We start from the raw sequence: 12,500 nt of genomic DNA, 5'->3' as shown, positions 1-12,500 counted from the left end.
TAAGTATAATTATATAGACTGGCCAGCAAAACAAAACAAAACAAAAATAAAAGAAACAAAAGAGATACTTTTTGGATTATATTCAAGGAACATTCTTATGATTTTATATATTGTTTTATTTTATATAGACATCTCTCTCTCTCTCTCTCTCTCTCTCTCTCTCTCTCTCTCTTACTTAAACACACATTCTTATATATATAAAAAAAAAATTACACATTTTATATAGACATCTCTCTGTCTCTATCTCTGTCTCTCTCTCTTGCTCTCTCTCTCTCTCTCTCTCTGTGACTTTTTTCTTTTTTCTCCAAAGAATTCGTAAATGTTCTGACACTCAAACAGCTGTACACCTTTCGTTATCCTGTGCAGTTCATGACTGATTACGACTCCCTTTTCTGGATGTCTAACAATAGTATGATTGCGTCCGCCTCCTCCTAGCTTTTACTGTCACTGTCACGCTTTGAGTTCTGCTGGACAATGGTGAGAAAATGACAAAACATACTCTGCAAGTCACTAGTTTCTCTCTCTCATTCCCGTCTGACAGAAAACATTATCTTATTTTCGTCCACTGGGCAGTGAGTATTGTCATCCCTGATCACAAAAATTGAGTTTACCTGTCATGAACACACTGATCTCTAAACTTCTGTTTTGTGTGAATCACTTAACAGTTAACACTTCACGTCATAGCTAGATGCTGTTGTTGTTGGGGGTTTTTTTTTTGTTGTTGTTGTTTTTTGTTTTTGTTTTTTTTTAATTTTCAAATTTCCTTCCTTCACAAAATCCTAGCTCTGCATGTAGTTATTATGTGTTCGTAAACATACAATACATCATTACATGTACAGTCAATAATGTCTCTTTTAAAACAAAATTACTTTGATAATACAATTATAAACATAAACAGAGAGACAGACAGACAGACAGAATATAGATAGACTGACTGATACTAAGACAGATCTATACACAGACCTCTACAGACAGATGGGCAGACAGACAGACAGACTGACAGATGGATCTATAAAGAGACAGACATACGTATACAGAATGGATGATTTGATAGACAGATGGATAGATGTTAGATATCTTATCTAGAGATGTATCAGTAACACTTGGGTATAGTTCCGTATTCTTTCTCAGATTTTGTTTTCTCTGTACTTGACATATTGAGAAGCAAACAAAAAAAAGTTGCTTCAGAAGGTAAAAACTAAACTGGACGGTTGTGTACTAGATAATTAATACATCAATAATGACCACAGGGCCATGATAACTTGTTTACAAAATATTACATGTTTAATTTCAAGGCTCTTTCACTTTGTCTTTATCTCCAGTGAATTCCTATTCGAAAAAACACAGGCTGAGGATATGATTTATCGATCAACTGCCATTCTTCTGAGACATCCTAATCCCCCCTTCCTGTAACCTTTACACTGGATAATCCCCGAGTTGCCCACTTCCCTAATGCTCTGCCGGGAAAGGCTCTAAAATGAAGTCAACTGAACATGGGTGAGAAAATGCATGGACCAGATTATGCATTCACTTCAGTTTCCAATTTCTTCTTCTTTTTTTTTTTTTTTTTTCTTTAATAAAAAACTATAAAATCATATCATCAAACGTTTTCTTTCTTCAGGGAGAGGGGGGGAGGTGGATGGATTTTATGTTTCCAGACTTGGCCTTAGAATCAGTCTTTCAGTTTTAAACATCTGCTGATTGACTGCTGGGATGGATCTGCATGATTTCTGGGCATAAATATTTCACAGCTTCTGCCATGAAGACCCAGTCCCACGAAGTTTCTCTGGGTATGGTTTTTTCATTCCTGACTGAGGTAAAAAAAAATATATATAAAAAATTACATACTGTCAATTTTCAAATTTCACGTGGACTGAACAAGACATGAATGAAGTGTGTGTGTGTGTGTGTGTGTGTGTGTGTGTGTGTGTGTGTGTGTGTGTGTGTGTGTGCATGCTTGCAAATAAGTAAGAGCATGTGTGTGTCAATAAGTAAATGAAACAGAGCGAGTGATTGTGTGTGTGTGTGTGTGTGTGTGTGTGTGTGTGTGTGACAGTGAGTGAGTGAGACAGAAGGAAAACTTTCCTGAATAAGTGTTTCTTGTCCAATTGCATCAAAATGTTACAATTTACTTATAATAAAAACAAATGTCGTAAACGTTTTTTCCAGTACATAATCTCAAATAAAAGAAGACAGGGAAGAATGAAGTCCTTGAATGGATTCTACTAATATAAAAAAACTAGTACTGGACAAAGATTAGTCTATGTATGCCACCATATTATACATGATGTCAAGTCCTGTGTGTGTGTGTGTGTGTGTGTGTGTGTGTGTGTTTGTGCGTGTGTTCTTCCATGTGATCGAGCAATCATTATTTCAAACACTTAAAATCTATTTGCCTAGATCGCTTTCAATTATTTTTTTCTGTTGTGGCTAAAGTAGATCCTGAAATATTATTTACACTATCTACACAATCCAGATTAAAGTTTCTGTGCTGATGATTTTTTATTTGCTTTGTTTTTGGTAAAATGGCTGCATTATCTCTTTATTTTATTTTAATATCATACTCAGTAATCACATAATATATTTTACACATAACTATTCAATGAATAGCTATGACTAAACATTGTACACTGGGCTGACCATCTGTTGTCTGTGCTTTTGACATAGGAATCAACATAAACCAACATTTAGCAAAGTACTAAACAAAATTTATCTTCTTGTTTGTGCTTTTATTTCTTTTCTCTTTTCTTTTCTTTTCTTTCTTTTTTTTTCAGTGCTTTTTGGTTTATAAATCCAGGCAGCCAACACAAACCACATAATACGAGAATGGGAACAGCACGCCACATCATTCTGCATAATATTTCTGTGGCAGCCCTAACGACCGTGCAGTAATTAGATCTGATGACATTGTCCCACTTGAGCTGATCGCATTCCTCACAACTCTTCACAGCACCGTTAGGAAAACAACACATTGCCCCTCCCACCCATTTCATTTCTCGAAACACCCCCTCCTTTCTTCCTCTACATCTCCCTTCCCTCAGGACTGCGCCGAATATTGTATGCTCTGCGTCTCTCGCAACCATAGTGCACACCACTGCAGACGATTTTTTTACGACACCGACCTTCACCGGCCAATCTCAACAGGTAATCACGTCAAATTCATCCAACGGCCGCTCAAAACATACATTCCTTCGTCTGGTGCGAAGGGACTCTCTCAGGCCGGCATAACTTGATGCATTACATGCCTGGAAACACACACGCTGGTCTCTTCCCACTCGCTGTCACTGTACTGAGCAGAACATGACGTCATCAGGGGGTGCACTGGCACCCAGCACTTCGGGCGCGAGTCGAAGTCGTCTGCAGGTACAGACGCTTGGTGCACTGTTCAAAATCCAGTGTCCAACGGATAAACTGATGGACTAAAGCACCGAACGTGTTTCTGCCGCGCTCGACAGCATCTTCAGTCACAGAACTATGGCCGTGCTGCAACCACAATCATTATGAATGCAAGGATCAATAGACTGCCAAGGGGGACAACAATTCTCGCCATCCAGTCCCGAATTTGCCGTGGTGCCGCGAAGTGCGTTCGTCTGATGCAGGGCGAGACACGATTCGGCGCGTGCGCGCGTGCGAGTACATGTGTGTGTGTGTGTGTGTGTGTTTAGTGCTCTTTGTTTTGCGTGATATGCGTGTATGCGTGATGTCTGGAATCCGAACATCCTGAATGAAAAAGTGTGTGCGTGTCCGCCTGTGTGCGTGCACACGCGTGCGCTGGTGGGTGTGTGTTTGTGTCGGGAAGACTAATACATAATCTATGGTTGTTTTTGTTTTGTTTTTATTATCACAGTACCACCAAGATCATTCTACTATTTGCAATACTAAAATCTCTGGCTCTTAATCTTTTCACCCCATCCCTGCACCCCCCCCCCCCCTCAATCCCACCCCCCCACACACACATACACACACACCTAAAAAAAAGAACACACACACACACACACACACACACACACACACACACAGAGAGTTCAGGAAATGGATGCTATATATAGCCTAATTCAGTACAACGCTTTGTCACTGTGTGTGTGTGTGTGTGTTGATTCATTCTTTAGTTTGTCTCTTCACTAATTTAGTGGTATTAGACAACATGATGGGGGAAATCTGTTACTGAGGGAAAAATGTCACTGTGCATGTGTTTTGACAAAGATAACATCTAAATTTGACACAACGTCCAACTCCATCAGTGAGTACTGCATTATTTCAGTCAAACTTGAGGAAAACCAGCTAGTTTATCTCTCTTTCTTTTTCTACCTTCTAAGTTCTATCTTGTATTAGTTGTAATTTCAACAATCCCAACAATAAATACAGCAATAAACAGCCAGAACTCTGTGTAAAACAGATTGGTAGACAAGCACTTGAACCAACCAACAGAGGGGTGAGGTTGACTGATGGATGTGTGTGTGTGTGTGTGTGTGTGTGTGTGTGTGTGTGTGTGTGTGTGTGTGTGTGTGTAAAATAGGTAAAAAATAGTCTAGACAGGCACTTGGAGTTGGACTGATCAACAGAACCTGGTGAACAGCCAGGTGAGGTACAGATGGATGGATATGGATGTATACAGTTAATTAATTCAAGAACAGGCCAATGCCGTTCATAAAGGGATGCCAACATATAAAACGTTTAACAAAAACAGTAATAATGCACAGCCATGACCTCAACAAACAAACTAAGTTGTGTATTTGGATGGTTGGATAGATAACGGACATACAGATACTGCATGTTATATCAGATTTTACATATATATATATATGTGTGTGTGTGTGTGTGTGTGTGTGTAGTGTGTGTGTGTGTGTTTACTATCATTCATTTCAAAACAGAGCTATAGATGCATGGGAGAAAAAAAAGGGGCATTTCTGCAATTCAAAAGACTATCTATACCTTGATAAAAGGTAAACAGGAGGACAGAATATGACTTTATGGAAATATACAAAATATAGAATCAAATGGTTAAAAATAAATAACTTTCACTAAACCAGATGCCAAAGACAGGAAATCAAAAATAATTTTCTACAGAAAAACATAATTCAACTAAAAACAAATCATTGAAAATAGAGATCCTTGCATACCACTGGAACATTCCCAGCAAACAAGTCACATACATTTTCACCACATGTCTTTCAATCCTCATTGGTTACAAGAATCACAAACTGTATTAATTTTATATTACAATCTTGCCATTTGATTGGCTGGCTGCTGCTTTTGGTAAGAGGTCCAAATTTATTTTTGTGTGTAATAGTTATACTAATAGCATATATCACCAAATTTGATTTTTGTACCATAGCAAATATCACTGTGTATTATAACAACCCAATACTATTCTATAACTTTTAATTTAACATTATTACTATGATTTGGAGAAAATAGGTACATATTCATCAGTCTAAGCTACATTAAAATTAGTCTGTGCAACCGCATGCACAAATATACACATGATACACATGTGTATAAAAAGTATGTAATCCCTGTAGCAATATTTTATCATGCTCGAAAGCTTGACAAAAAAAGTGTACCCTGAAGCATGACTTTTTGTGGTTCCCTGAATACTGTGTATGTGTGTGTGCATATCTGTGTGTTAATGTGTGTGTGCATGTGTGTGCATGCATGTGTGGCTTTGTCCAAGCTTTTCAAATGGACAGCACACATCATATGCCACTGACATCTTATTTCTTCTGATGGTGCATGCCCCTGTTTCCACAATTCTTTCAGGGTTTCATACACTGTATTTACCTTGTCGCTCACTATATGTACTTGGAATGGCCCATATGCTCATATCTATAGCTGTCTAGCCCCCTACTTTCAACTGCCACTGGGGTCATTTAATCCCTTTATTGCCACAAGTCTGACGCCTTGTTCAATCAACAAAGTTTGTCGTTTCTACTAAAGTGTTGTTTCTAAACCTGTACAAGCTGTAGATCTGTATATACTGCAAAACTACAAATTATGTAGCACACACACACACACACACAGAGTCAGAACAGTATAACAATGCATGAATTTTGTTATTGCTGTTGTGTTGCGGTGGAGTGATGGTCTAGAGGTAATGCGTCCGCCAAGGAAGCGAGAGAATGTGAGCGTGATGGTTCGAATCACGGCTCAGCCACCGATAATATTTTTTCCCCCTCCACTAGACCTTGAGTGGTGGTCTGGACGCTAGTCATTTGGATGAGATGATAAACCAAGGTCCCGTGTGCAGCATGCACTTAGTGCACGTAAAAGAACCAAACGCAACAATAGGGTTATTCCTGGCAAAATTCTGCAGAAAAATCCACTTCAATAAGAAAAACAAATAAAGCTGCACACAAGAAAAAATACAAAAAAAATGGGTGGTGCTGTAGTGTAGCAACGCACTCTCCCTGGGGAAAGCAGCCCAAATTTCACACAGAAAAATCTGTTGTGACGAAAAGAGAAATGCAATTACAATTATACAAAGGCCCATGATTATGTGACATGTTCTGTAAACATCAGATCACTGCTACCACAATGGAAACAAGCTGGGAAAAACTACACAAGCTTTCAAGAAGAAAAAACACTAAAGGGCTAGAAGTGGCAGTGTTAAAGGGTGTACTCACAACATTACAAATGTTGATCTTGTACTCAACGCTGAATGAGTTCCCTTCAGGAATGTGTTTGCAGCTGTGTGGCTTCACTTGCTACTGTGTCACGTTGTTACACAGAATTAGCAGGTGCATGCAAGTTCCAACACATAGAGTAAGAATGTAAGAGAGAGAATCTTCCTGGTATTCACCTTCAGTTTAAGAGTTACAAATGTGCTGTGTGTCTAGCACACGTTTCTCACTTTGTCAAAACTTTCCAGGCTGTTATGTCATTTTCTTCTTCTTCTTTTTTTCTTTTTTTTTTTCCTTGAAGCATTTAACTAATTTGTGAAAATATGGCCAAATAACTGATTCAATGAGTCATACTAATACTATCTAGTGTATTTGAAACCTTGGTTCACTCCTCCTTCATACTGCATGATAGACATTGCTTCTTTACACACACACACACACACACTTGAAAAGCACACATAAACATGTCTAGTTAAGTAGTTTGTGCAGAATACATAAAATGTTGCCAGTGTGAGACGACATGCAAAATAATGACTTTAAATCACTAAAGCACATCTACTAAAAGTAAAACGGTTTGCTGCTCGGTGTATTTCAATTACAATAATTACCGACATTTCTGTCACTACTGATCTCGCCACCTGAGTCTTCCTAGAGAGAAACCAAATTATGGTTTTCCTCTGGGGAGGAAAGTTTGTTTACAGCTTCGGGGGCCATATTGTACTCTGTGTGTGTGTGTGTGTGTGTCATCGCACGCATGCCAACAGTTGACCCTCGACCTTCTAACTCGAAACTCTTCACACCTGGCCACCCCAGCGCCGTAACAGGTGAGAACACGGGACCTGTTAATTTACCTGTTGGTTCCATGGACGTCAAGATGTGTGTACACACTCGCCGTCATGCAGTTCATTAGTCATACTCCGCCTTCGTCTCAATGACACAGTTGTAACATCACAGGAATCGGAACGCCACTAAACTCGCGGGTCAACGACTTATTTCGTATTCATGGGTCAGAGGACAATCGGCGCGCGGGCCGCTGCGCGTGAAGAAAAGGGGAGTGAGCCGGGAGTTGTCTTTCGTGGCGTAATGGCCGGTGTGTGTGTGAGAAGATATTTCACGGTTCCCGAACAGGCCGTGAACTTAACGGTGTCAGTAAGTGTCTGGGGCTCGTGCTAGCAGAAAATTAACCTCGACATTCTTCAGTCCACATGCTCAGATCAACATAACCTGAGATTCAACACTTCACACTGCCATTCCCCGTTTTTTTTTTAAGCGAATGGAAGTGATAAAAAAAAAAAAAAGGAAGTGGGGAGTATGTGTGTTGTGGTGTGTGTGTGTGTGTGTGTTAAGATTTACAAGTGTGTGTGTCAGTGTGATTTCGTCAAGTTCTTTTGCGGCCCATCTCTCTCTCTCTCTCTCTCTCTCTCTCTCTATTTTTTTTTTTTACGTAATTCCATCAAATGATTTTGTTTGAAATTCTACCTATTGTTTTTTGAAGAAAAAAAAACACACAAAAGGATACTGTTAAAACTTAAATCCTTGGTTTCTGCTATATGTAGCTCTTTTCATTAATGTTTTGTCTGTTGATACGATTTTGTTTGTATTATGAGTGAAATAGTACTTGTCAATGTGTATATTAAGTGATTGAACGAATGAGCCTACTTACTGTTTTTCAGACAACACTCCGTCTTTTAATATTTATAGGATATGTGTAAAACTGATGAACGTATGTAATGTTTCAAAGCCCCCAGGGGGCACACGAAATAAACTCTTCGCCTTGCCTTACCTTATCCTTTGGCTTTGTCTGTCTGTTTCAGTCTGTCTGCAGCTGCAAGCGTTATTATATTACGTGCGAATATTTACGTATGTATTTGTGTGTATCCGAATGTCCCCCGCTGTGTACGTCATCGTCGTCATCACTATCGTCGTTGTCGTCGTCGTCATCATCATCATCATCAGTCTCTCTTTCGCTCTCTCTCATCTGTTGGACTACTGTACAACCGTGTATATTTAATTTTCATTTTTCAGTGTAATCAATGCAAGTACTATAATTATGTACCTGTAAATGTCACTGTATATTTGAGTGTTTTTGAATGTCAAGGTTTTATTGATATAACTCTTTGTTATTTTTTTGAATATTTTGATATAATTTCTCTTTGCCCTGAGGGATGGATTTAATCATCTGCATGCTTATTCCACTTCCAGTCAGATCCCTTAGTTTTAAAAGAAAATTTTCGTTCGTTCGTTCAGTGACTCAGCACTGAGCCACACACAGCCACACACACACACACACACACACACACAGAGGCACATTCTTGAAACTGATGAACTCTGATCGCCAACGTGTTCAGTTCGCGGCATCAGTATTGTTTTTCACTTATCCTTCAGTGCCGCTTGGTTTGCCGGTGTGGCCGGTGATGCCAAACGTAAAACATTAATTCTAGTAAACTGGTGCATTCATTCCCCTACCGTCACGGGGAGGGAACTGATTTTTTTTGTTTTGTTTTTTTTGTTGTTGTTTGTTTTTTGTTTGTTTGTTTTTGTGTTTTGTTTACATGATTACGCACAAACAGTTAAATGATGTATAAGAATATAAGTATATTTTAATCACTGAAGGAAAATTCTTATTTTTTGTCTCAGAATACGAATATCATACATACAGGCATTTATTGCGTATGCCGTGCCTATCTCTTTCACAGTAGGAACCACTGAACATGGGCTATTAGTACTGGAAAAATTAGTGGAGAAACACGAAACGTGTGTGTGTGTTGTGTGGAGAGAGGAGTTGTTTAATGCGGGCCCATCACGCACACTGGTGACTACAAACATTTAGTTACAGTGTTAATTTTCACATTCAGTTGAATGTTATTGTTTAGAAGATAGGACAGGAGGAAGGAGTGAACGGTGAGTTGTGATTTTTTTTTTTTCTACTCGCACGTAGTAACACACACACACTCTCTCTCTCTCTCTCTCTCTCTCTCACACACACACACACACGCGCGCGCGCGCGCACACACGCACACACACGCACACACATAGGCAAGGCAGCGTCAAAATGAACTGGAAAAACGTCCCTGAAGGATCAAGTGAAATCACAGCTTACACAAACAGAACACTGTGCATCCCGCCTGCTGCCTGAATAGCCTTTCCGGCAGAGGCTGTCCTGTGTGTGTGTGTGTGTGTGCGTGCGCGCGCGCGCGCGCGTATGTGTGTTTGAACTCTGAACTCCGAAATCAATTTATTTTTTGTTGCACCCATCAAAGGAAGAATGGAGAAACACACACACACACAACCAGTATCGACAACAAAACACCGAGTTTCATTTGTAATCCATCAACGACTCTATTCAGTAATACGTTTCAGCTCATTCAGGAAAAAAAAATAATGTGTCTGAAGAGCTCATTTATTCGCAAGGAAAAACAAAACATTTGCTGGAAAAAAGATATAGCATTCATTTGCACTGAAATGTTCTAGAAGACAGTTTTTGTTTTCAACATGGCTGATCAAACGGACTATGAATAAACTATTAGCAAAACCCTCACACGTTTTAAAGACCCTTGTTATTCCTTAATGTTTTTTCTTTTCTTTTTTTCTTTTCTTTTTTCACATATAAAGAAATATCCCCATTCAGCCATACTTATGCTCGTGGATAATTCTCCTCTTTATTATCTCATTTGGATTCTGATCTGACGACAGTGAAAATCTATTAACCTTGAGGCTGACAGTCTGAGTCACACACACATACACACACACCGCGCGCACGCACGCACACACACACACACACACACACACACACACACACACAGTGTATAGAGTAGACTGTAGTCAGGCATTCAAGCATATACATATCCGATAGAAGACATTAAACTCCCTGGCTTGTTATGCACCATTTTCTGATTTTAACTATCACAAATACAGACGACACACATACCTCGCATCAAGAGTTAGACATGCATGTGTACGTTTCCAAACATTACCATCAGTAGAATAAAACCACGCTTTTGTCCATCATGTGCATGTTCTTCAAAACACAAACGCATGCGAAGTATCACTGAAGACAGGGAATATGATTTAAAAGAACCAGAGAGATAATTATGCATGTGTACATTTCCAAAAAACATTACCGTTGGTCGAATAAAGCAACGATTTGACCATGCATGTTCTTCAAAACCCAAGCGCATGCGAAGTATCAAAACATTCAATATAATTCAAAAGAGTCAGATAGATATGCATGTGAACATTTCCAAACGTTACCATTAGTAGAGTACAGCAACACTTTTGTCCCTGCATGTTCTTCAACAGACAAACGCATGGGAAGTATGCCGGGATGACACTGAATACACCATCATCATTCTCATCATTGTCTCGGTGCAGCAGGCTGGCACTAGAAGAAGGGGATGCAGTGGGAGGGGAAATGGGGGGCGGGGGGGGGAGGGGGGAAGGGAACGGGAGGTGGGGGTTGGCGGGTGCGTGGACGTCAGCGCGTCCTGGGCACCAGCTCCATGGCGTCCTCCTGGCGCCGTGCCCTCAGCCGCCCCACCAGCAGCGCCAGCGCCGCTCCCAGCGCCAGCCCCAACACCAGCATGCCCAGGGCGATGCCCACCCGGGCCTCTGCAACCAACAACGTGGGGCGTCAGTGAGGACCCGGGCCACTACCCACAGGGGGCTGAGGTCAGGTGTGGTGAGGTGTCTGGTGTGTGTGTGCGCGCGTGTGTGTGTCTGTGTGTGTGTGTGGTCACGCGAGCTGGTGTAAAAAAAAAAAACAACTTGAATCACACACACACACACACACACACACACACACACTCTATCTATCTATATATATATATATGTGTGTGTGTGTGTGTGTGTGTACTTTCACACACACACACTCGCAAACACACACACACACACACACACACTCACTCACTCACACACATGCGCGCATGCATTACTTCTATTCCTACTCCAACTACTATTACTACTAATACTGTTATTGGTGTTGTTATTGGTGTTGTCATATTCTTGTTCTTATATTATTGTTGTTATATTGTTGTTGTTGTTATTACTATTATCACTATCATCAGCATTACCATTATCATTGCTGTAGCTGTTTATTGATGGTGAGCAACTAGGTCCTTCACAAAAAAGGTGTGTGGCCCTTGAGAATGATGAGTTTGTATCCAGGCGAGAAAACGATTGTGTACTAACTTGTCAAAATCCTGTCTGCAGTCTCATAATGTGCCTGATTCTCTTGTCCAACCAATAGACTACCAACGAAGACTGAACGTGCGGGATACAGTTCAGCTTTGGATTCAGACTGTCGTAAAAAAAATTTAAAAAATAAATTTAAAAAAAAACCACAACCGTGGAGTGATGGCCTAGAGGTAACGTGTCCGCCCAGGAAGCGAGAGAATCTGAACGCGCTGGTTCGAATCACGGCTCAGCCGCCGATATTTTCTCCCCTCCACTAGACCTTGAGTGGTGGTCTGGACGCTAGTCATTCGGATGAGACGATAAACCGAGGTCCCGTGTGCAGCATGCACCTAGCGCACGTAAAAGAACCCACGGCACCAAAAGGGTTGTTCCTGGTAAAATTCTGTAGAAAAATCCACTTCGATAGGAAACACAAATAAAACTGCATGCAGGAAAAAATACAAAAAGAATGAGTGGCGCTGTAGCGTAGCGACGCGCTCTCCCTGGGGAGAGCAGCCCGAATTTCACACAGAGAAATATGTTGTGATAAAAGGAAATACAAATACAAAAAATACAAAACACAGTATGTTTGTCTGGCTACATTGCGGGGTAAAAACGGCCATGCACGTGAAAACCTCACTCGTAGCCTACACACGAGTGAACGTCGTGATGGAGTTGTACATATCTAAATATAAATATAGATACCAT

At 40.3% G+C, this 12,500-nt stretch overlaps 2 protein-coding genes across 6 annotated transcripts in view; both read right to left on the bottom strand.

The window, feature by feature from the left end:
- The window catches only part of LOC143294705 (dystrobrevin beta-like), a 109,486-nt gene extending 101,877 nt beyond the window's left edge, over window positions 1-7,609 (bottom strand). For 3 of the 4 annotated variants that reach the window (XR_013056913.1, XM_076606113.1, XM_076606115.1), the window contains exon 1: window positions 3,123-3,491. Coding sequence is in view for 1 of the 4 variants with exons in the window: in XM_076606116.1 (XP_076462231.1) it covers window positions 7,472-7,484 (13 nt within the window). In the remaining 3 variants the exon portion in view is untranslated. Of the gene's footprint in view, window positions 1-3,122; window positions 3,492-7,471 lie in introns of those variants that run through there. The other variant, XM_076606116.1, reaches the window with a different exon arrangement.
- Window positions 7,610-9,946: 2,337 nt separating this feature from the next.
- The window catches only part of LOC143294704 (uncharacterized), a 95,250-nt gene continuing 92,696 nt past the window's right edge, over window positions 9,947-12,500 (bottom strand). For both annotated transcript variants that reach the window (XM_076606111.1, XM_076606110.1), the window contains one exon: window positions 9,947-11,228. In XM_076606111.1, coding sequence (XP_076462226.1) covers window positions 11,095-11,228 — 134 coding nt within the window. In that variant the 3' untranslated portion in view covers window positions 9,947-11,094. The remainder of the gene's footprint in view (window positions 11,229-12,500) is intronic.

Source organism: Babylonia areolata, chromosome 20, assembly GCF_041734735.1.
Source record: "Babylonia areolata isolate BAREFJ2019XMU chromosome 20, ASM4173473v1, whole genome shotgun sequence".
NCBI classification, from domain to species: domain Eukaryota; kingdom Metazoa; phylum Mollusca; class Gastropoda; order Neogastropoda; family Buccinidae; genus Babylonia; species Babylonia areolata.
The sequence above is the reverse complement of the archived record's forward strand: the minus strand, read 5'-3'. Positions and strand labels throughout refer to the sequence as shown.